This window comes from Eptatretus burgeri, chromosome 5, assembly GCF_056783735.1.
Source record: "Eptatretus burgeri isolate ZD-2024b chromosome 5, Ebu_testis_v1, whole genome shotgun sequence".
In the NCBI taxonomy this organism is placed as follows: Eukaryota; Metazoa; Chordata; class Myxini; order Myxiniformes; family Myxinidae; genus Eptatretus; species Eptatretus burgeri.
This window is the reverse complement of record NC_140965.1, coordinates 23169169-23194276: the sequence shown is the minus strand read 5'-3', so window position 1 is coordinate 23194276 and position 25108 is coordinate 23169169. Positions and strand designations below refer to the sequence as shown.

General features: G+C 43.4%; 1 protein-coding gene and 1 long non-coding RNA gene across 4 annotated transcripts in view; one reads left to right on the top strand and one right to left on the bottom strand.

Moving 5' to 3' along the window:
• LOC147026060 (transcription factor AP-2-alpha-like) overlaps positions 1-1694 on the bottom strand; it is a 34788-nt gene extending 33094 nt beyond the window's left edge. For both annotated transcript variants that reach the window (XM_085881082.1, XM_085881081.1), the window contains exon 1: positions 1562-1694. In XM_085881082.1, the coding sequence (XP_085737208.1) occupies positions 1562-1597 (36 nt within the window). In that variant the 5' untranslated portion in view covers positions 1598-1694. The remainder of the gene's footprint in view (positions 1-1561) is intronic.
• Positions 1695-1734: 40 nt separating this feature from the next.
• LOC147026059 (uncharacterized) overlaps positions 1735-25108 on the top strand; it is a 47103-nt gene continuing 23729 nt past the window's right edge. For both annotated transcript variants that reach the window (XR_015058097.1, XR_015058096.1), the window contains exon 1: positions 1735-2048. This is a non-coding gene — a long non-coding RNA (uncharacterized LOC147026059). The remainder of the gene's footprint in view (positions 2049-25108) is intronic.

Below are 25108 nucleotides of genomic sequence, written 5' to 3'. Positions count from 1 at the left end.
CCCTTAGCTTTCCTGTCTCTCTCTCTCTGTCTCTGTCTGTCTCTGTCTGTCTCTCTCTCTCTCTCACTCTCTCTCTCCATCTGGGGCCAATCTCTCCTTCCACGCACAACTTACGGCTTTCATATTAATGACCCGAGGAAACGAAGTTACACATTAAACTGACTTCAGATGGTGGAACCGGAGCGAGGGGAGAGAGTGAGACAAGGAGTCGAAACATCGGTTTTTCATAAGGAAATCGGAAGCGAAACGGTCGCGATGTCCGCGTGCTCTGGACGTATTCCGGATGCGAGAACTCTCCCGTTCTCCCCCACCCCCTCAAGAACCTAATAGGCCCCCTAAATAACCGAGTAGCCCCCCTTTCCCCAGCATCCAATTTTGTGGGACCAGCCCCGATGGACACGGGCCATGCAACTCCTAGTGCTGTCGTCACGGTGCGGGAATAGCACAGCGTCAGGCGTGAAGCGAAAGCGTGTCTCTGCCGAGCGGGAGGACATGTTGTGACCTGAGCTGGTGAAACGACCCTCCACCCCACCCCCACTCCCTAGTATCGTGACATATGCGGAAGCAAAACATGCACGACTGATGAATCCCACTGGGCTCGGGCAAAACCCCCCTCCTCCCAAAAAAACAAACCAGTAGGCAACTTCGATAACCAAGTAAGTAGAGTCTCAAACCATTTAGTTATACATATAATGCATAATTACTGGCTGCAGTGGGGAAGATCCATATTCAGAAATTAAGCTACTACCAACAAGTATAGGTATAGCTCATGCCCAGCTGGTTCGACTCCTTGGAAGGAGACTACGAGTTGGTGGCCGAAACATCACACTTGAGACTTACCTGCTGGGCAGCGTTAACATATAGTTGGTGGTTCCTTCATTTCTGAATAATGAACCCATATTATCCAGCCACCTGTACTGTGGCCAAAATTCCACGCATTGTCTACGAAGCTCGACTACATGCATGATCACCTGCTTTACGCAACTACCTTTGCTTGGTGTATTAAAGGTGTAATACAGGGAGTAATTTGTAATAAGATTTGCTTTTGGTTTATTGCAGCTGCTTGTCTTGCGTGGGTAAATGAATGTGTATGAATCTGCATTGTGAGGTCATGATGTAATAATAATCTATAGATAATGATAAAATAACTAAAGATGATGATGATGATGATGATGATGATGATGATGATGATGATGATGATGATGATGATGATGATGATGATGATGATGCACTTCGATTTTGCGGCTAACCTGCCGTGTGTCACCACGCGATTGAGTCAAGAACCGGTGTGTATTGTTTCGAGTGGATGTTTAATGGTACAATACAATATCCACAACGAATGGCGGAACTCCCTAATTCCCTCCCTTTTGCAGCGCTCGTATATTGTTGCGGTGTATCATGGATTTGCTCGAGTGCATTCGTCGTAGTAATTGCGCTCTCTGTCGCACTCAGGGAAACCCGCCCGTATAATGAAGCCGCCTCAGGCTTCTGAGGTTTTGCCTGAGAGTTGCGCGATAGCATGTTTGAGAGTGTGTGGCGGCGCGTCCCGGTGGTTCCCCACCTGCTGCCACTCGCTCCTGATGGGAAGCAACGCCATCGGGTGCCTCTTGCAGGTCCGCTGAGACTGCGGTGGGGAACGGGGTCGGGGCCACGAGCCGACGCGAGGGACCCGTCGTTTTCTCCGGCAGCACAGCCTAAGGGAGAGAGGGAGGGAGAAGGACAGACGGTGAGAGACAGAGAAACAGTGAAGGACTTGGAGGTAAAGGGAGGTGTGTCAGAGGGGAGGAGCAGGAGATAAGGAAGGGCGTTCGGTTAACAAAGTTTGGTGGCTCGTGAAGGTGCATATGGCAAGGGATGATCGGAGCGCTGAACGTGGGTTTCCAGCCACACGAAGTTCTACATTGCCTAAACCCATAAGTCCAGGTCTCCAACACATCGATCCAGGCCGAAACCCATTGATTCAGGTGTTCTACACTATCCGGCGCTTCTGTCTTGTACTCGGGCAAAGGGCAAGCGAAGCCTCCGTGTACTCGTGCCAACCTTTTCAGGTGCGCCGGTCATTCTGGTCTTTCTGTGTTGCTGCTATTCGAGGGGACTTTATGCCTCAAAGTCATCAGATTGCGTGGAACTTGGGAAATTTCTGGGGACTAATAAGCTCCATTGACTCGCTGAAAACTCCGATGGCATGGCCTCAGCACATCAACGTTGGTCTGTCTGTATTGCTGTTAACTCATCCAATCCACTTTGTTTCAGTGCTGCCTCACAAAATCTGAATTTGATGGTTTTTGTGAAAATAACCACCAATATGTGGGTGCAGCTTGTTATTTTTTTTTTTAGTTTGAGGTCCATTTTGGAGCGAATATCGTTGATTTAAACAGTTGTGCTACGGTCTCATTTGAAGGTTATGTGGGTCGGAGTGGAACTGACTTGAAATATATATTTTTTTATTTCCAAGCATTTATTTAAACCATGAAACAAAGCAAAAATAAATCAACAAAATTGCTGAACCTGCATAACAGAAAACGCGAATGCACAATTTATTTTTTTAACTCAGTAAAACATCCATAAAGCATGGACTGGTCAACAAGTTCACTGCATTGGCTACAAATAAAATCATAAATATATCAATTAACTATATTTAATGTGCCACAAGGCTGACAAAATGATATCATGGTGCAGAGAATAACAACATGCAGGAGCTGGTGCTTCATCATAATGTCTTCAGCATTAAATACACATATTAATATTTAACAATTATACGATTCCCAATTCTTTATGTCTGAAATCGAAAAGTACCTGCTCATCTGTATGTATGTGTGTGTGTGTGTATATATATATATATATATATATATATATATATATATATATATATATATATATATATATATATATATATATATATATATATATATATATATATAAATATATACATATATATATATATATAATCATCATCATCCTCATCTGATTGAGCAAACTCAGAAACACCTTTTGATTGCTTGCCACTCGATTTTTCACTTCAGTCACTGCAGGAACTGTCGCAACTACTGCTAGTATGGTGTCCACACCCGGAATCAAACCTGGGCTACCCAGATGTAAACCAGGTATCCCATCCAAAAGACCATGTGGGATGTGTGTGTTTGTGTACGTGTACGTGTACGTGTACATGTACGTACATGTACTTCTGTACGTACAGCAAATTTTAGTTCACCCACAATGATTCTTATAATGATGATGCCACCTGTCTCGATAGGTAGTTACCTGTTATATCTCATGCACCTGTTCCAAACACAAAACCTTTTTCTGCCTCCATTGTCCAAGCAATCTCTCCTCCAGATGTTCTGCACTTGAAATACAGGTTGTGACTATATATATATATATATATATATATATATATATATATATATATATATATATATATATATATATATAAAAAATTTTTTTAATCATATATGTATATAAACATGTATGAATGTATTTTTTCTTTCTTTCTTTTTCTGATTCTGATGTACCATACTCTGTTACAGAGCATTGGGTGAAACTTGGCAAGTTTCTTGACAAGGGTGAAACTGGGTAGTTTGCCATTGCCTTCCCATCTGTAGTTAGGACAGGAATTTTGAATTTGCTGTAGTGCCAGCAACAGCTATTACACCGTGGGATTGTTAACGTCCACCAAATAATGGAGAGAGGAATATGGAAGTGTGTGTGTGTGTATGTATATATATATATATATATATATATATATATATATATATATATATATATATATATATATATAAAATACTTCCACCATTATCCATGCAATTAAGAAAAAGTATTTACAGTATTTTCCAAAAGTATTTACTATATCCGTTCCTTTTCATTTAGTGATCTTCAAAGAGGATGTTACCACATTATAAGTTGCTTTTAAAAATACATGAATTCTTTCATTCATCCATTAAACACATGTCTAAAGACACAATAAAGCCCTCATTTTAAACGTAGAAATTCATCTTTGAGATTCGAAATAATTGTTTTTGTTAAACAAATACATATATACCTTAATACACATGAGCTCACTTTTATTCTTTATTAACAAACCCAATTTATTTTTTTAACTCAGTAAAACATCCATAAAGCATGGACTGGTCAACAAAATAAATATAATATAATTGCACCTGATATGATATGTATATATAGATAGATAGATAGATAGATAGATAGATAGATAGATAGATAGATAGATAGATAGATAGATAGATAGATAGATAGATAGATAGATAGATAGATAGATAGATAGATAGAGAGAGAGAGAGAGAGAGAGAGAGAGAGAGAGAGAGAGAGAAAGAGAGAGAGAGAGAGAGAGAGAGAGAGAGAGAGAGAGAGAGAGAGAGAGAGAGAGAGAGAGAGAGAGAGAGAGAGAGAGAGAGAGAGAGACAGACAACATTCATGATCACATCGATAAATATATCCATAATTTTATTTTTCGGAAAGGTGGATGATGGCTGTTCTCCAAGTTATTTGTGAAACAGATGTTCAGCGACTTTTCAAGGCTTTATATGCCGTTTGAGTCACGCGTCTGATGCACGGAAGGTGCTCTCCGTGTGCACGATGAACGCACAATATGGCTCCGGGGGCTTCCAGAAAGATACACAGCGTTGGCGAACCCTTTTGAACCACAATGATGCTTTCTTTGCACTTGGCTTGTTCAACTTGCTTTCAAAGCTTAAAGTTGGCAGATTGTAAATTTTAAAACAGCATAAGAATTAATATAAATGTATACTCTTCTTACACATTTAAAATTTCCGAGAAATTGCACCTGATATGTTATACATTGGGTATTCAAAGATTATTACAATGAGATACTCGTAAGAACAAAAAATACCAAAGTTTTTTGCTTTTTAAAGAATAAGTCGATGTGATTAGTAAGACAAACGTGTGATTGATATATAAAAGAGAATTGCCATTTATGGGACAATGGACGATTGTAAATCTCTCCTTCCAAGATAAGTAACTTTTTGAATGCCTCAAATGAGGTCATTTGGCTTTTGCAATTCACATACAGTAGCTGTATTATATATATATATATATGTGTGTATATCTTCTTCTTTTGGCTGCTCCCGTTAGGGGTCGCCACAGCGGATCATCCGTATGATCCGCATAGTGATTTGGCACATGTTTTACGCCGGATGCCCTTCCTGACGCAATCCTGGTCGCCTCTTACGACACAGGGATATGGTACACCTATTTTAACCGGGGTATACACATATAATATATATATATATATATATATATATATATATATATATATATATATATATATATATATATATATTGTTAATGTTGTGGGGACAGATGGAGGAATTTAATCGGGAATTAAGCATAGAATGGAGTTGTTTGGTCTGTGGATGTGTAGGAGGCATCTCAATGTAATTAAGTAGAGAAGGTGTGAGCTTAAGTGATACGTGTCACCACACTGGAGGTGGTGCGGCGTTAATTAGCTATGGAGTAAGAAGAAGTTTCCCCAGTATGTAATTGCCCCTCTGTGAATTTTCCTGATGTTTTTATATTTCAAGATCGGCAATAAAGTTGGGGAGACACGTCCCTAAAACAACTACAAGCAAACGTGCTGAACAAGCAGAAGCCCCGCCTCCAAGGGTTACGGCAGAAGCCCCCGAGGTTGGTGGTTGATGGGCGTGACGTCAGAGGCTAGCCAGGCGTGCCAAGCGGGCGTCGGCCTCCCCTTCTCGGGTTTCGTGCGAGCAAGCCACACCCTGGAGGAGGAAACGGTGGTTTTGGCGATGTTAGTCGGTCAGAGGCGAGAGTTCAGGGTGAGCGCACGCACGAGGACGGCACGATCCTTGTTTTGGTGTTGAGGCGATTTGGCTTGCCTGGTGAAGCAAGACGCTGGCCTTTGGCTCTTGGTTGGGTTGGTGAGGACAATCCGCGCACGGAACAGCTGCACTGGGTCTCTGAGCGTTGGCGTGGAGTGCCGCTCACGGATTGCCTGGTGTGTGTTTGTCCCGCTAAGAGAGAAGCAATGAGGTGCCATTTTGCACATGTCTGCACATGCTGGTGGGAGCGCCTCAATTCCAAATTCCATAAAGACCAGCTCTGGGCCAAGCTAAGTACAAGAATATACCCCCCCTCCCCCTTCATGCTGTGCTCCTCCACCCCTCCACCATTGCGCCCCCTTCCCTTGTGTGCATTAATCTCCAAGTCTTGGCTGTAGGCCTTCAAGGGAGAAGCTTGGCCACCTGTCCAGGTAGGAGTTAAACCCCCTGGACACGACAACATATATATATATATATATATATATATATATATATATATATATATATATATATATATATATATATATATATATCTGTATTTAAGTCTTGTTAATATTGTGACAGAGTGGACCTTATAAATCTTCGAATATAAATAATAATAGTAATAATAATTAAAAAGACTTGATACAGCACCATGCATATGGTGGCCACAATGTCTTGTCACCCCTTGTTAATATTGACATTGTCTTTTAATATATATATATATATATACATACATATATTGAACAGTCCAACTGTTGCAGACCTTGCATGGAACCATGATAGCGGTGACCTCGTTTAGAATACAATGTTTTGTTAAATAACAATAAATGTCAAAATTGTTTAATTATTTAAGGACGTGCTCCTGACCGCCTATTTTGTCACAAATGGGGAGTGGTGGCGGCAAGATGGGGACTCAGTAGGAGGTTCGGTTCTCATGGTTAGTGGAGTCAAGACCATGAATAATACATGTACAAGGGAGAGAGAAAGAGCTGCACACACGACTATCAGTGCTCGCGGCAAGCTGCCAGAGGGTTGTGTCACCATAACGCACACCTGCCACCACCGCCTCAGGTCACTATAGAGTGTCCGGCTACATGGGTACATGCACATACCGAGGTACACCGACCCCACGCATGTGCGGAGGCACATCCACACACACTCACGGACGCTGTTTCACCGACATGCAAACATCGCCTCGGGAGGTAAGGAAGGAAGGAAGGAATGCGTTTCCTCGGCTTGGACTCGAGCTCACGGTTCTCTTGTGGAGTGGGGCAAGGGAGGGGATTGGAGGAGGGTTAGTGGGGGATGGGGAGGACAGGCGAGGGGAGCATCGTTGGTGGGGAATTGTCTGCAAAGATAAACAAACACGCCAGTAAAAAGTTTTATAAACAGAACCTCCACGGCTATCTTTAAAATGCGTTTTTTTTTTTTCAATCAAATGCTTTCACGACAATGAATTGATCAAACCAGTACTTTATCCTTTACAGTGTTTTTGTTCAGGGGGCTGTTGGGGGAGACCATTGAGGAACAGGACAAATAAATAACAAGCATTATTGGGAAACCATTCACACCTTGTTTATAAACAAATCCACATTCATACTTCCAAACCTTTCACCGACAATTGACCCGAAGGTGAAAATCCCAGTACTACACACCCTTTAACTCATGAATGCATGACTCTCTTATGTACATCTAATCACCGCTCAAAACATGATGTACACATCATGAGGATTTAGCTTTGTTAACTCTAAACGTGTTAACATGGAACGAGGCAGTTATTATTATTAACGTCTTTATCCTCTTAAACTCTTTCAATGCAAAACAAAACAATCAGTGTTTCATCATCTTATGACGTCATAGCTAAACATGTTAATCATATCATAAGCAGTACAAAATGTAATAAAAACGGTTTTCCATTGTGGGTTTTAAACTCTCAAATGTATTTATACATTGTTAGTTTTAAACGAATCCGGAGACGCGTAATTATGTGAATAACCATCAAACACAATAACTTATTGTTATAAAATTGACAAGATGGGTCATAATGTTGAATTTGAATGCAAAACATTCAAACACTTTTGGAGGAATTTAGACTTGCAGAGTGGACCTTATAAGACATCGAAAATAAATAATAATAACAATAATAATAATAATTAAAAAGACGATACAGCACCATGTACAAAGTGGCCACAATGTCTTGTCACCCATTGTTAATATTGTGACATTGTCTTTGAATAATATTAGCCGGCAACCCTGAAGGGTTCCACAAATTGTCTCACACACATTTGCAGCACTCTTTCACCTTATTACATATTTTACAGCACATGACGCAAGCCTTAAGTGTCCAGGAGATCAGTTTGTGCTCCATCATTGTCATTACGGAGAATAATCTTGCGCCATGTTCTGTGGGACATTTTCTAGAGCATTTTTGCCTGAAAACTCTTTCACGAACATTGGGTGATTATGTGTGCAATTTTAGGTCAACCTTCATCTGCTTTGCATTGTTGAATGCGGTATTCCAAGCTCTGTGGATCATTTACGGGTCGACTTTTTTGGTGACCTGGCACCAGATTATTTGACCGATTGGCACTGCTGATCTCCGGTTTATGGCCTTCTCGTTCTTGGCATATCTTTTATGTTGCCTGTTGCAAAGAGTTTATGCTCCCAATGCAGAAGTATCTTTTTATAGGGAGCTTCTTGGCAGAATCGTTGCTGGAAGTCGACGCGGACCTCTTCCAATGTTTTCCCTGTTTGTGGACTTTTGTGAACACAGACACTGACAATTCGTTGTTCAGTGGTGTACTTGCTGGTATCATCCAAGGTTACATTCACTCAATCTGAAAAAAAGGAAACCAATTAACACTTTGCATACATAGTCAATGTCACAATTTTTACAAGTGGGTGACAAAACATTGTGGCCACAATGTAGATCACTCAAAGTCTGTCTGACAGTCCTGGATTAACACCATAAATGAGCATTCACTTACTGGATCCCTAAAATGCAAAATAATCCTCGTAAGATGAAGTTCATCATCTGCAGGTCGAGAATGTAGGTTAAATTCGTCAGGCAGTATTATCGGGAACACTGGAACGGCATTCGGAAGAGCGCATACCTCTGCCAGGTGAACGGTTTACACTTTGTATCCCACTGATCGGGTGGTTCTTGATCCGAAACTGAACCAAAATCGAATCGGTTTGTTCTTGTCACCTACCCAATTTATCCACCAAGTTTTGTCATGTCGTCCACAACTTTTTGAAACTTTTTTTTTGGACACATCTCTCAATCATGAAGAATCACTTTAAAAACTTACAATTTCTCGAATCCAGATCCAGATCTTCACCAAAATCAAATCAATCCGTCCTTGTCACACACCCAACCTGTCCACTAAATTACATCTGAATCCGTCCACAACCTTTTGAGATATCCTGCTCACAGACAGACAGGGCTGAAAACATAACCTTCGTCTACCTTCGGTGGCAGAGGTAAGAGAACCAATTTACAAATGCTGACAAAACTTCCACAAAAAGGGAAGTTTAGTTCTTTAATTAAAAAATCCTGGATCATTGATCACTCCAAACCTGTAATCAATAACAATTACAACATTACCAACAGGATTACAGGTAAATGTCTATCAACTTGTGATTTTTCCACATTATACATGCCCATGAACATTCCACGTAAACCCATAACTGCATCGGACAAAGTGATAAATAAAGCATTTACCGAAGGGAGTAAAGTGGAGTAAAATGTAATTACAGTCCATCAATGGTCTGCAAAGGAAAGTCCATCTTAATGTAGTTTTTCAATAATTAAACTTCAATAGAGTAAAAGATTTCTCTTGTACAACAACGACTACATTGGATTTGGGAAGAGGATACTACAGCACACAGTGGGAATACCCATGGGTTCGGATCTGGAACCTTCATTTGTAAATTCGTTCCTGGACATGTATGAGGCTGATTGGTTTCAAAACACAAACAGGAACAAACTAACAACTACAGAAGGTGCGGAAACCCTTATATATTCATTGATTATATTTAATGGCAATGAATGATAGGCTTGCATTTGACCAGTTTCACAATGACATCTAACAAAAAGAGTTATAATTAAAAAGGAAAAATCAAACTCACACTTCAGGCTCTTTTTAAGAATGACAAGTCAGGTCAGGTATGGGAGCATGCACCGGAGCAGCGCGTCGCTGCATCCACTTTCCGACGGTACTCCAGGGGCCTCCGTTTGCCCATCCCCAAGGCAGATGCCTGGCATATCCCCATCTCCTTGAGATGCCGGTCAACCTGCTGCAACCAGCGGCATGTGGTCGGCCCATTGGCCTCCTCCACTCACGAGGCTCCCTCGTTGAGAGAATCTGGTGAGCAGGATCAGCGTCAGGAAAATGAGCCACATGTCCATACAGCCGCAGCTGATGCTTACAGACTATGCAGATAACAAATCTCATTTGAGTCTCTCTCAGCGACCGCTCGTTGGACACAAAGTCCAACCATCTATAGCCAATGATTCTCCGAAGAGACCTGGTACCAATGGAATTAAGTCTCCATCTTGAATACCTGGTCAGAGTCCAAGTCTCACATCCATAGAGGAAGACTGGAAGCACCAAGGACCTGAAGACTCGGACTTTCGTCTTCCTGCACAGGTACCGGCAGCGCCACACCCCATGATCCAGTGAATCCATGATTCCCCAGGCCCGACCCAGACGTCTGTTCACCACTGGCTCACAGCCAGCAGAGACATGAATGTCATGAAGTAAATCTCCCCATGACCTCAACTTCCTCGCCACAAACAGGTACAGACAGGATTGCAGCATCCAAGATGATATTGAAAGCCTGGATCTTAGTTTTGACCCAGGAAACCCGTAATCCCAGCGGCTCCGCCTCCTCATTCAGCACCTCGAGGGCCCCCAAAAGGATATCTAAAGTCTCAGTAAAGATACCTGCATTATCTGAAAAATCAAGGTCAGAGATCTTGACATTCCCAAACGATGCACCGCAGCTTGATCTCTCCGACATCCTCCCCAGAAACCAGTCCATACAAGTGCTGAAAAGTGTGGGGGCCAGTACACACCCCCGATGAACTCCAGTAACAACTGGAAATAAGTCAGAGATGGTACCACCACATCCCACAGCACTCTCAGTACCAGAGTAGAGTTCAGACATCAGACCAATCAGTTTTGGTGGCACCCCACGAAGACCAAGAATCCTCCAGAGGGCATCCCGATTCAATGAATCAAACACTTTACAGAGATCAACATAGGCTGCAAACAGCCCCTGCCGAAACTCTCGTCTGCGTTCGGTGAGGACACGAAGAGCAAGGATATGGTCAATCATTGACCTCTTTGGTGTAAAACCTGACTGCTCTGGATGTTGGTGCTCAAGCAGATGGTGGTGAACCCTATCAAGAATTATCCGAGCAAAGATCTTGCCCAGCACTGAGAGCAGCATCACCCCTCGGTAGTTGTTGCAGTCTTGGTGATCACCCTTCCCTTTCCAGAGAGGGACAACAAGGCCCTCTTCCAATCAGTTGGGATGATGCCTGTGTTCCAGGCAGAGCACAGAACTGCATGCAATGACACGAGTGCAGCATTTCCACCAGCCTTGAGAAGTTCAGCATAGATGCCACAGATCCCTGGAGCTTTACCCCATTTCAACTAGTTCACCACAGTCTGTGTTTCCACAATTGAAAGTGGACCACAGTTGATTGCAGGGTAAGCAATAGGGATTGTAACACCCGTGACATCCAACTCGACAGCTGGTGGATCAGCCTGGTACAGCCACTTAAAGTAACCAGTGGGGTAAGGTGGGGATTCACTTTGGACTCCTCTGTCAAGAGCCCACCACACTCTTCTCTAACTGCAGTACACTGAGGGACGGGCTTGGAGGAACACAAGGTGCGAATTTCCCAGTAAGCAGGATGAGAATCACTTGACCACAGGTGATGCTCTACCCCCTCACAGATTCCTCGCACATCGGCCTCCTTATCCACCCTTAGTGAACGTACAGTTTTACGCCTCAGCTTCCCGAACGGCTCAGCTCTGCCATTCAGCCTGGTTCTGCAACTCTGGTCATTGGTATCCAGTGTCCCTTGAGAGACAAAATTCTTCTTCGCCGTATGGTGAGTTCTAAGACAACCACCGGCAACATCAAGCACAGTGGTCTTGAAGGCACTCCACAACTCTTCCGGATCCCCTAAAGCACCCAGACCCCCCAAATCTCCACTCAGCTTGTTCGCAAACTCCTCAGCTACCCACTCATCCTTGAGCTTGCCAATATCAAGCCGAGGCTGGGATGGTAGCATTCTCCTGGATTTGTGATGCAACATCAGAGTTGCTCCAACAGGCCTCTGGTCAGTATTGAGGAACTGAGCACTCTGGTAGAACCTGCAGTTCTGCATCATCCTCCAGCGACCATCAACGAGCACATGGTCAATCTCCTTTGCCACACCGCCAGCGTTGGAATACCAAATCCAGCGATGAGCTTGTGGGCGCTGAAACCATGAACCAGCCACCCTAAGTCCATGACTTGTTGCAAAGTCAAGGAACTTAGTGCTATTCTGGTTCATAGTTCCTGACCCATGGGGACCAACACATGTCTCATAACCATCCCTATCAGTTCCAATCGATGCATTGAAATCCCCCAAAAATAGAAGAGTATGGGCACTGATCAACCACAGACTCTAGTGTGGCATTGGGTGCGTCCTTCACGGTGACCAGGGAAATGACACCGAAGGAGTGACGAATCCTTAGTCTCATAATACACTTTTGACCAGTGTTACCTCAATTGTCATTGGAGTCAGCTTATTGGACACAGCTACAGCAACTCCTTGGGCATGGTAACCATTGGAGCGACCAGACTAATAGTAGGTGAAACTACCCGCCATGATCTCGCCGCAATCCGGTCTCCAAACCTCAGAGAGAGCTGCAATAGCAATGTCCAAACCCTCGAGCTCAGATGATAACAGAGACAGGTGATCATCCTCTCTTCAGGATAGGACATTCCAGGCACCCACCCAAAGGGAGCGCCTCAGGTTAACCCAAGGAGACCGCCTTCTGGTGGACGACACCTCATCACCACACCGACACACTCTCCCGCAATCTGACCCAGGAGTGTTACCCCGTGGTTTCCCTCCTGTCATCTAAGATTGGGGGTCCGAAGGCTTTGCCCCAATCCCGTCATCCGGTGAGCTGCCCTGCGAAGGGAAGCTTCACAGGAGGTACTCCCACGGAGTGGGTTTTCAGATTTTTTTTTAACGCTTCTCGAATGTTTTGCGGAATGAAGGGTTTCACAGTGGGTGGAGTGCAAATCCTGCCACCAACCTCCTAATAAAAAGGAACCCAAGTGGAGGAGGACGACCACAGACAGTTGGGCACGAGATATTGATGGCCCTTGGCTCACAAGTTGCTCCTCCACCCTTTGACAGGTTTTTTTCTTCATCCTGCTGGGTGTCCATATCATACACCCTCCTTACCAAGAAACTTGGTGTAGTGGGAGAGACGGTTTAGTCACTGACAACCCGACCATGGAACAGGATAGCACAGGTTTACATGATACCTGTAGCAAGTCACAGATCTAATCTGACCTGACCTGACACACCTGACACACATGACAAATTAATATCGATAATACTAAATTTCACACCAAATTGTTTGACAAATGAGATGTTTTTCCATTCCATATTGTACGAATGCCGTTCTTGGAAAGAAACATTCCTAAAAAGATCTTCTGTGGTCCAGTTACACATGAAATAATCAGGATAGTGAGAGTGAACATGCACGGCACAGAACTTATCAATAGATTAAAACGGCTAGTCAGACGTTTACTAACACGGGGAGAGACAGTCAGCAGATTAGAACATCAATTCTACCATTTTTATATTTGTTTTTATTTCTTCCTTTTTGTGGAAGGGCAGGGTGTGGGGAGGGGGTGGAAGATGTGGGTGCAAATGCGTTTTTCGGGTGAGGAAGTCACAAACACGTACCACACATTATTATATTTCGACGAGACTCGGAGATATTACAATCACTACAGATGTACACAACCCCGTGTTGCCATAAATGATTGGTCTGGACCCCACCAAGAAAGCAGATCCGGACTACACTCGTATTTTGAGACTGCAGAGAGAATATATCCTCCAGTTGATGCTGAAGATCTGAAAGAAGAGAAGGAGGACTTCCAAATTCTTGATGATGACATTGTCCACATCTGATGGCAAGGGCCAGCAGAAATTAATCGACAGATTCTGGGTGGAGGTTTTGGCCTTGAAGACGTATTTGGGCTTACCCATGTTTCTTCTGCTGACCACAAGTGTATGCCTTCTTGCTATGCCTGCCCAACAGCAATTATGACTGCGAGCATGTCATGCTTCACAAGTGCCATGCTGAATTCAGGAAGAGCATGAACCCAGACACACTGAGTGTCTTCCTGCAGTGCAAGATCAAGTGTGACAGCTCTTGCTGTAAAGTAAAACCAAATGTTTGACATTTCAGAGTAAGTAAAGTTAGCCACCACTGGGTACAACAGTCACGTGTAGTTTTTAGCTTGTTCTGATGAGTGATTTCAAGAAATACTGTATCTTCATTCTTGGTTTCTTGTCTTTGGTGACTGAAAACACTCCAGAATGAGGAACTTATGGTGATGATGTGCATTTGTTCTTTGGTCTGCAATCGAGTAAATGAAAGTGAGAGCGGACACTCAGAGGTCATTTTATTTTCAAGAAATGATTTGATGAACAGATATTACTTGATATTATTCGTGCCTTTACATGTTTTGTGTTCTTTTGATGTCGTCATATTGTGATAGTGATATGATGATTAACACTCACAACTGACACCGAGTCTTAATGCAGGTTTGAAAGCTCTTGAGTAAGTATGGAATATAAAAGTTGTTGACAGGTATGAAGCAGTGAAGACTACTCCTGCTCTCCAGGGTCACTCTTGTCCTTGTCGTGCCGAATTTCAGTTTCCTCAAGGGGAGATTCTGAACCGAACAGCTGATCGACCCACTTGAAGTGGAGATGGCCTGGACCCTTCCTTCCTCCTGCCATCGTACCAATAATAGCAGCGAGCAGGGACATCTACAGGACATGTGCAAACTCTTGACTAGTGCATGTGCATCTCGCCATGATATGAGTTGTAAACTTCCACAACTGTGACGTCTGGGTCTTGCCTGCTGACAATTCTGTATGGACTGTGCCAAGATCTCGAGAGTTTCCTCTCTCATCCAGATTCCTCTTATGGGAACCGAACCAGCACCCAATCTCCCACTTTGAAGTCAAGCTTGGTTGTTCCTCAATCATACTGCTCCGTATACTTTGTTTGAGCCTTCTGGATGCACTCCACTGAAAGCTCTCTGGCATAGTCCCATAAGCGAGATACTGGTCCCCACAGTGAGAGCAAAACCCATCCAAATTATGATTAGACACCCAGGAGAGGAGTACTTAAATGCACATGCAAGGCCAAATTCTGGGGAATAGATGCTATGAACCTCCATGTCTCCTTCAACCATTGGTGTGTACAACTAACCTGCCGATGCACTGACTGCAGCCAGGCTACCAACACAATGCATTTTCTACTCACCCACATTCCTGAGTATCCACAAAGTGCGCCCACCCTCCAGAGTTTCCTTACCATTCCAGCACACCCACAGGGGACCGCCATGGCAATGGCCCAGGTGATGCAGAATGAGAGGAAGCTGAGGGCACCCTTCAAGGAGAGCTCCCGTCCCTCTCGGCCAGCTACCTCAGCGGGAGCTTCTTCTGCCCCTGTGGTACATCCCTCCCTTCGCGGCATGGTCTAGCAAACCACATCACAGCAACTACCTATGAGCTGCTCTTCTATCCTGCACCTTCTGCATCTGCAATTTTGGGCAGAGGTCAGAAGCACCCTATCCCTTTAAATGTAGACATGCTTCATGGGGAGCCGTCGAGTGATGCATGGATGCACTTTAAGGATTACCGGATTCATATCAGGATCTACCAAATCACTAATAAATATCGAAGACCAAACCCAAACCTAAATCGCATTGTCCAAATTTGGTTTGGCTAGGTTTTTGGAACTATTGATTGTGTGAGGGCCAGACATGTGTGGGTGCATCCATCCCTCTGGGTAGTGTGCCCACCATACTGAGCCTGCGTTATGAAAATAGCATGGCACACATTCCTGGGGAATGGTGCGTAGCTGGCAACTGTAGCTTAAGGCTGCAGGGAGTGCCATACACCAAATGGCTCTGATCACATATCTCACTTGCCCTGAAGCTGGATATGGCCCCAACAGTAAAGTTCATCCATGTAGCGGTCACCCACAAACCGGGACAAGTTCGAGGGACTGTGGGTCAAAACAAATAGAGAGTGCCTATCAGCAGGCCTGTTCACCGAGACTGTAATGGATTACCAGCCTTGAAATGGATGGGAGTAATTCTGACATCCACGACTGCAATTCGCTGGGTGTAAATACAAACAAGAAATGATTGTCAAGTTTTCACTTTCAGGGATCTTCCTCTTTCTTTCAGTTCTCCTCCTTCCCACAAAACTGGGTTTCTTCTTCTTTGTCAATTTTACTCTCTCCTTTCGACCATTCTCATTATGGATGAGATCATTCCCCCAAAATTACGTACGTGTTAATTCTCCGTGAATTGGCTAATTTAATATGGCTTGTCATACTCCCCCTAAATGAGACGATGGAAGCGATGCTGTATGAGACATGTAATTTACATCAAGAGAACTGGGGCATACAAAACCTTGAGCTCCGGTGATAATTTTTCGAACCGACTGAAACGAAGACCCTGAATACAACCACCATCTTTCCGCTCATTCCATCCGGCAGTTCAGGAAGTGCAGAGACGTAAAACAAAAACACAAACGTGCACAGAAAGAACTAGAACACAGTCTTGAGAAAAGAACATGGAAAGGGTCTTTTAAACCCTTGCTTATCATTTCCAAGCACAATCTATATTTCCTCTGAGCCGCCGTTTTGTCTGAATCTCAACATGCTCCCAACGCTAAGAGCACAAGCAGCACAACTTGATTAGTCGAGATGGCATAAAATGGCGTATTTATTTTGTCCAAGAGATGACCAAACTAGAGGTTTTTGGAAGTGACAACAAGGCAATTGATGTTCTACAGTGGTCAAGTAACAACCAGAGTAAGAACTAAGTATATAATTCAATTGAAATAAAATGAAGGTTTTAAAGGCCAGAGAGAATTTTTTTTTGGAAGTTTACCATCGTTGATGCAGCATTTTACACCACCCGATCTAAGATGTCACATTAATTATTCATGCCTGTTGTATATGTCCTTTGTGATGTCCTTGAAAACAGTAAGTTTCCTGTTTGGAATGATTTTGAATTTTGTTTGACAGCCAGATAGACATACATAGTAAATATATATATATATATATATATATATATATATATATATATATATATATACAGTAAGTCCTCGCGAACCGGAAGTTCGCATATCGTAGTTTCGATTATTCGTAATTTAGTTTTAATGACTAATTTTTTAATTATCGCAAACATTTTATGCCTATCGTAATGTCATTGCAAGGAAAATAGCAAAAAAAAGTTTCAAACTGCCTGCAAAAAACAACAATCACACAGGATGCGCATAAACATACTTTCACTTTACTGCGCATGTACTGTATGCTGTACTGTACGTATTCTCTTCACGCTCGCCTGCATACCTTCCAGTATGAATCCCAAGCGACCCGCAAGTCTTTTGCCGAGCACACCTCGTTTCAAGAGACAACGAAAGGCTGTCACATTGAAGGTGAAATTGGATATAATTAAAAGACATGAACGAGGTGAAGGGACAACGGAAATCGGCTGCGCGCAGCAATCGCTGCATCGACTGTACATTCGATCGTTCAAAGTTCGGCAAAGATAAAGAAAATATCACAGATTGCGACCAGTTCGAGTGCAACGACACTAACGAGAATGAGAGATGGTGCCATGCACAACATGGAGCGTTTATTATGTGTGTGGATGGAAGATCAAACTAAACGTCGCATGCCTTTATCTCTTGCTGTGATACAAGAAAAAGGGTGAAGGCGCAGAGACCTTCACAGCTAGCCCAGGCTGGTTCATGAGGTTTTGTCATCGCGCGAACCTCCACAACCTGAAGTGTAGCGGTGAGGCAGCAAGTGCGGACCATGCTGCCGCATCAGAGTTTCCAGCAAAGTTGAAGAAGATGATTGAGGAAGGGGGTTACTCACCGAAGCAAGTCTACAATATTGACGAAACCGGATTGTTTTGGAAAAGAATGCCCTCCCGTACATACATCGCACGAGAAGAAAAGACTGCTCCAGGGTTTAAAGCAGCAAAGGACAGGCTGAACTTATTACTCGGTGGAAATGCAGAAGGGGATGTAAAACTCAAGCCGCTTCTTGTTTACGTTTCTGAAAACCCACGAGCGCTAAAGGGTTGCCTCAAGCCACAACTTCCCGTAATATGGCGGTCAAATACAAAGGCTTGGATGACTGGGGCATTGACCCACGATTACGTGATCAATTACTTCTCCAATCATGTTGAGAAGTATCCCCAAGGAGAACAACATTGACAACAAATCTTTGCTGCTTGTAGACAATGCTCCTGCCCATCCTCAGCAAATGGAAGACTGGTGTGAAAACGTGCAGGTAGTATTTTTACCACCAAATACTACCTCACTTTTACAGCCTATGGATCAGGGAGTTATTGCTGCTTTTAAAGCCTATTATGTTAAGCATACCATGCTGCAGCTTATCAAAAAAACTGATAAGGACAAGCTATAAATCAAGGAGTTTTGGCGAACATACAACATAAAAATGGCTTTGGAAAACATTAAGGATTCATGTGCGGAGGTGAGTACCTCCACAATGAACGCTGTGTGAAAGAAAGTGTGGCCCGAGTGTGTCCACAATTTCACGGGGTTTGCTGATGTTCCGTTGGTTACAAGTCAAATTGTAGACCTGGCGCAGGAGGCTGGTTTTGAAGAGGTTGACGAAGAGGACGTGGATGACTTACTGGAGTCTCATGCAGAACCCTTAAGCAATGAAGATCTTATGGAGTTGGAACAGCAGTGGGCTCTTGAGGAAGAAGAAGATGCTGTGACACCTTCATCTGAGCATCTCACCATGAAAAACCTCAGCCAAATCCTCAGCTCGTTTGAAAATGTCATAGAATTTGTTATCGATCAAGATCCAAATCTTGAAAGGAGCACTGATTTTAGCTGTGTTGTTAATGATGCCCTTTGTTGCTACAAGGAACTTTATGCAGCAAAGAAAAAGAAAGTCATCCAGCCCACTCTCCATGCATTTTTCAAGCCAAAAGATGCAGCACCAACTCCATCCACCATCCAGGATGCTCCTTCAACCAGCTACCAAGAGACCGTTCCCGCTGGTGAAGAAAGTGACAGCACAGTGTCAAGTGAAGAGGGGGACGATTCTGCCACTCCGCAAGTGTGACTTGTCCACCGCAATCAACTCCGTTCCTCCAGCCTCGGGGTAAGTCGCCACTACTCGAGGAGTGTGTTTTGTTTATTTGGGTTTATGTCCAAAAAATTTCGAGCCAAAAACACATCCCCCCTTTAACACATTGGTTTCTATGGGAAAATATGTTTTGTTTAACACAGTTTCGCTTATCATAAGGTTTTCCAGGAACGCAACCCTTGTGAAAAGCGAGGACTTACTGTGTATATATATATATATATATATATATATATATATATATATATATATATATATATATATATATATATATATATATATATACATACATATACATATACATACATATACATATATATATATATATATATATATATATATATATATATATATATATATATATATTTCATATATACCTTACTCATCTGTGTGCATGTGCGATTGGGACAAGACTCTGTACAATTTGCCAAATCCATAGCCAAAGTAGTATGAAACCGCAGGTTTGTGTTCCAATTTGTGATCCACAGTGTTCAAACTCTAAAATTAAATTGAAATTAATTCCTTGATCATAGACCGACCTCTGCGGATAGACGGACTGACTGACTAATAGACAAACAAAATGAACCAATTGCTAACCACACTTTTCAATTCGCATGCGCGGGGTAAAAATGCAAAAAGATACCTCAGATTAAATAAAGTATAGAATAGTGTAGTGTAGTATAGTGCGATATGATTTTCAGTAATTGCTTGGGGGAGTGCATTAGATCACGTGGGAAATCCCTTAAAATGACAGTTTATGTATTTGGATGACCACAATTCAGCGGATGTGCTGGGTAATGTATTAAATAAATATCATGCTGGACTCATACTTTTGCACCCCACTGTATATATAATCAAATATTCCTCTTCCATCCCGAATGTAATTGGTTTCATTTTTCTTGCCTGACCGTAACCACACCTCCTCAATGGTGATCAGCTTGGCAGAGGCAATGTTTCCGTGTGGGAGACGATGCTTGTCGCTGACGGGTCATCCAGCATTTACTGTTTTGGAACTCGGTCTGTCTCTTGCAACCTCACAAGGTTAGGGGTTTCAGTATATGTATGTATGTATGTATATATATATATATATATATATATATATATATATATATATATATATATATATATATATATATATATATATATATATATATATATATATATATATATATATATATATATATATATACAGGGTGTCCCAAAAAAATGTACTCACTCTTTAAATGATAATAAATGCGTTGTTTATTGACTTAGAAACAAGATGAGTACATTTTTTTGGGACACACTGTATATATTGTTACGTTTGTGGAAATTCACAGATCACCATTCAGGTTCCCCAAAGATCAGTTATGTCGAAAAGTGTGTGTCCAGATTAGATTTCCCCACCAATGTCTAACGGGATTTATTCGTGAGCCGGGCTGTGAACCTTTGAGTTAGTGTTATTCTTTCCTATCGTTATTTTAAACATCTCCTCACCACCTTCGCCACAACCACCAACATCTCACCATCTCCACAAGTGCCGCCATCTTTCCGCCAGCAACGGGATTCCACAAACGAACAACATCTCCGCCGACAAATGCGAGGACTCCCTCGTTGGAGCGAAAACCGGTGATTCCTACCACATCCGCGTTTGATGGCAAGATCGGATCAGAATGACAAAAGGGGCGGAGCCAGCGGGGGGTGAAGGGATGGAGGTGAAAGACCAAACACCACCCCCGAACCCGATAAAAGGCCGGGCTGAAACGCCGAGAGACCAGTTGAGTTGGCAGTTGAGTCGGCAGTCTGGAGTCTGCAGTTCGGAGTTTGGAGCCTGGAGTCCAGTCAAGCCTGCAGTGCCGTGCAGAGTTGTGGGGCGGTGGAGGCAGCCGGAGAGAGGTCGCCAGCCGGAGAAAAGTCGCCAGCCAGCGACATAACGGTCCGAGGTGATCGGGCCCCGGGACAGTCCGAGCGACGCTGAGGAGTGAGCGGGCTCTTAAGAGAGCATCAACTCTAAAAGAGCAAGGCCCGTTCGCTCCTCTGAGGCGTCGTCAGCTAGGCCCGATCGACCAGGCCGCACGACTAGGCCTGGACCAACCACGTCACCGCTACACCAGCTGCCGTGTTAACAACGAGACACACCGATGGGTTGCCGAACCAGGGCCCAGCGAGTCACCACGAGGGTGGCAAGTAACCTGCATGGTCTCGCGGAACTCCTTCGGTCTTCACAGCTCCGCGGAACATTAAAGGCCTACGGGCCCTGTTCTCCCTTTTCTTTCCTGGGATTTTTGCATGGAAGTCTGTGGCGCCTTGTCCGATAAGTAGAATTGTTGTTAAGTGCATGCACATAGTAAATAGACAACGGCAGTAGGTCTTTTTTGCTCGTGTCTTGTCTCTTACCCCCATTCATCGCATACGCGCCTGCATTACAAATAAATGTCCTCATTGTTTGAATATTCACCTGCCCGTTGCGTCCCTTCCTCCATTGAACTGCCATAATTGCGTTCGGAATAAACAGCTGGTTATTAATAGCCGATAAGATAATCGGGTCCAACGGGGCTTGGCGATAATAAACCGCTCGGCAATCGCAGACGGGAAGAGCTGCTGAGAGCGTCTCGTTTCCGAGCAAGTCCCGTTGAGGTACAACCTCTCGGTAGTCTGTCCGCGCGAATAATTATGTAAATCGACAATTCGGCGATCGACCCTGTAGCGCACGGGCAGAGCATTGACAAGGTTGTGGTGTGGTTATAAACACACCCGTAGCTGGATTTCGGCATTGATCCGAAAGCTGCGACTGGATTGCCACGGTTGGTAGGCGCGTGGCCGCGATTTGGCTAAAAACGGCCGCCCGCACGCCGGAGTGGCGAGAATCTACAATATATTGCAAGCAACTACTCAGGTACATCCGACATGCATCTATCTATACTCACAAATGTGTGTGTGTGTGTGTGTGTGTGTGTGTGTGTGTGTGTGTGTGTGTGTGTGTGTGTGTGTGTGTGTGTGTGTGTGTGTGTGTGTGTGTGTGTGTGTGTGTGTGTTTCTCCTCCATAATTCCAAAACCATGAAACCTAGCAGCCTGAAACTTTGCATTCATACTAAGAAAACTCCAAGTTGGTGTAAGAGTGAAAATTGGGTGTTTGGGTTAAATAAAACACCCCTTTTGAAGATAATTAACGGCCTTATTTAATTACACCCCTTTGCAGCCTGGTGTTGGCGCAGTGGTTAGGGCAGCGGCTTGCGATCCAAAAGGTCCTGAGTTCAAGCCCCGTTGGGCCACTGAATTAATACACCAGGGGGTTGACTCAGCCTGTCATCCTTCCGAGGTCGGCGAAATGAGTACCAGTATACTGGGCCGGTGTATACCCCGGTTAAAATAGGTGTACCATATCCCTGTGTCGTAAGAGGCGACCAGGGTTGCGTCAGGAAGGGCATCCGGCGTAAAACATGTGCCAAATCACTATGCGGATCATACGGATGATCCGCTGTGGCGACCCCTAACGGGAGCAGCCGAAAGAAGAAGAAGAAGATTTAATTACACCCTTTATCATGCACATCTTCGGCCACCTCTCTCTATGGAGTCTTCAGGGATATCCTGGATTACCTTGCTGTGGTCTGAAGCAGCCATAGTTTTTGGCCGATTCAACCATGCCTCGACTTGGAACAGGCCACAACGATTTCTTAATGACAATTTTTTTTTTCACTTTCCTCACTCATATTATCGAATGTCTTCATCATAGTCACAAATTGCTGGATACATTGCAATGCTTATAAATGCCCAGAGATCGCAGCATTAGTGGCTTTATTTCATTTCCACCCATGTGATAACCTCAAGAATCACTTAACCTAATAAGAATTACAAAATTCAAGCTCCACATTTGAACTTAGCAGCAGTTCCTATGCTAAAAAAAAAGTGTTCATTTGTCCAATTTGGACATTGTTTGGGCGTTTCTGGATTCATGGGTTTATCAATGGCAACTGGTAATCGCATGCCAAGTCAGGCATTCTGTTGGAGTGCTTGCTTGAGTGCTTAAGCCACTTGCAGAGCCCCTTACAGTTGATAGCGGTACAGTTCATGTCCCGATTGGGATGTGCAGTCGACAGTAACTACAAGGTAGAAGTGGTACATATGGGTAGATTTGGATCTGTACGGTCTCTCCGTTGGTGTGTGGACATGCCATGCCTGTTACGGGAGCCGTGGTGGCAAAGTTTCACCCCGTATCTTATGGAGGTTCTTTCAGGTTTTCCTTTGTCCTTAAGCCTGTTTCTAAAGCAATTGGTTATCGGGTTTGCTTTACAAAGGCTATTTGTTTCTCTTTGTGAGTTTCAAAGCAAAATATATTTGTTAACACCTGATTTCCAAGCTGTTTACCGTATTAACATGTTTTCTAAATGACCGAGCCAAATCATTTTTCCACGCGTCATACGCAGCTGTTTATAAGGAATAATGTTTGTGCACATCTTCTTGAAACATTTTTAGAAATGCAACATTTTTTGTCGGTGAAAGCTACTTAATGTTTCTGGGTTGTATACAGAATGTACTGGAGTCGGTAATCACACTGACTACAATCTGCCTATTCCCGAAAAATTGCCGATATCAGCCAAGCACTACTATATATGCGTGTGTGTGTTGTTCATAAAGCATCACATATTCTCTCTGCTAACCCCTCCTAATACAATGTAGCACCCTCCCACATGTCTATCTCTCCCTCTCTCTGGACGTGTCCAGGCAGTGTTTATGAACAGACAGTGTTTGTCTCTGGACGTGTCCAGATGGTGTTTGTGTCTGGGTGGTGTTTGTCTGTAAGTAAGTGGTGTTTGTTTATCTTGCTTTCTGTAAGCAGCTAAATAACTTGTCAATTACCAATTTGTGATTAGAATGAGCTGGTTTTTTTTTCTCTTTTTTTTTTGCATTTATTTATATTTTCATTTACAGATGCTTTCCAATGGTTCTTTGATTTTTCCCAGTGTATCAGCTTTGATGTCTATCGGCATGCACAATTACCATGCTTCCCCATTGTCTCGAGTCACTCACCTTCATTTTTTCCCATTTTTTTTTTCAATTACTTATTTTAATTCATTTATATTTTATTTTACAGATGCTTTTCATAGGTTTTGCAATTTTTCCTGGTGTATTGGTTTTGATGTCTGTCGGCATGCAAAATTTCAGCTTTCTATGTCACCCAGAGGGTACCGAACATTAATGTCAGTCAGTGAGTCAGTGGTTAGAATGAGCTTTTTGTATTATACGAGTGGGGTATACTTCCACAGTGTGTGTGCATATGAACCATGTTTCCCCACTGTCTCGAGTTGCTCACCTGCATTTGATTTTTTGGTTCACGAGTCAGTAAGTGACCACTATATTCGTTGTCAGTGTGTGTGTGTCTGTCTGTCTGTCTGTCTGTCCCGAGCATAGCTCCGTGGGTTTTGATCCGATCTTGATAAAATTAGGGTGCGAGGCTTGTATCATGATCTAGTTGTGTTTTCCGGAGAATAGGCGTGCTGCGTCCATTATGGGTGGATCCACGCCCAAAAAACATGTTTTTAGGGGGTAGCCGGGTTCAAGTTACATCTTCTCCGAGGGGGTTTGTCGAATCTGGCAGGGGTTTCGGTATTTGGTTAGCCCAATGGCACCTACATAGCCCCACGGAGCTCGATTTTTCATATTCGTCCCAAGGTCAAGGTCACAAGGTCACGAACGTAGAAAATGTCAAAAAAAATCAATAAATTGGGCATCGAGCTCCTGGGGTTTTCAACTGTTTCGAATGAAAGTTGGTATGCAAGTCGTGCTCTTCGAGTACTACAACTTTCATCATTTACGTTTTTCCTGATTCCCGCCAGTTTGCCCGTAGCGTCCCCTCGAAGGTC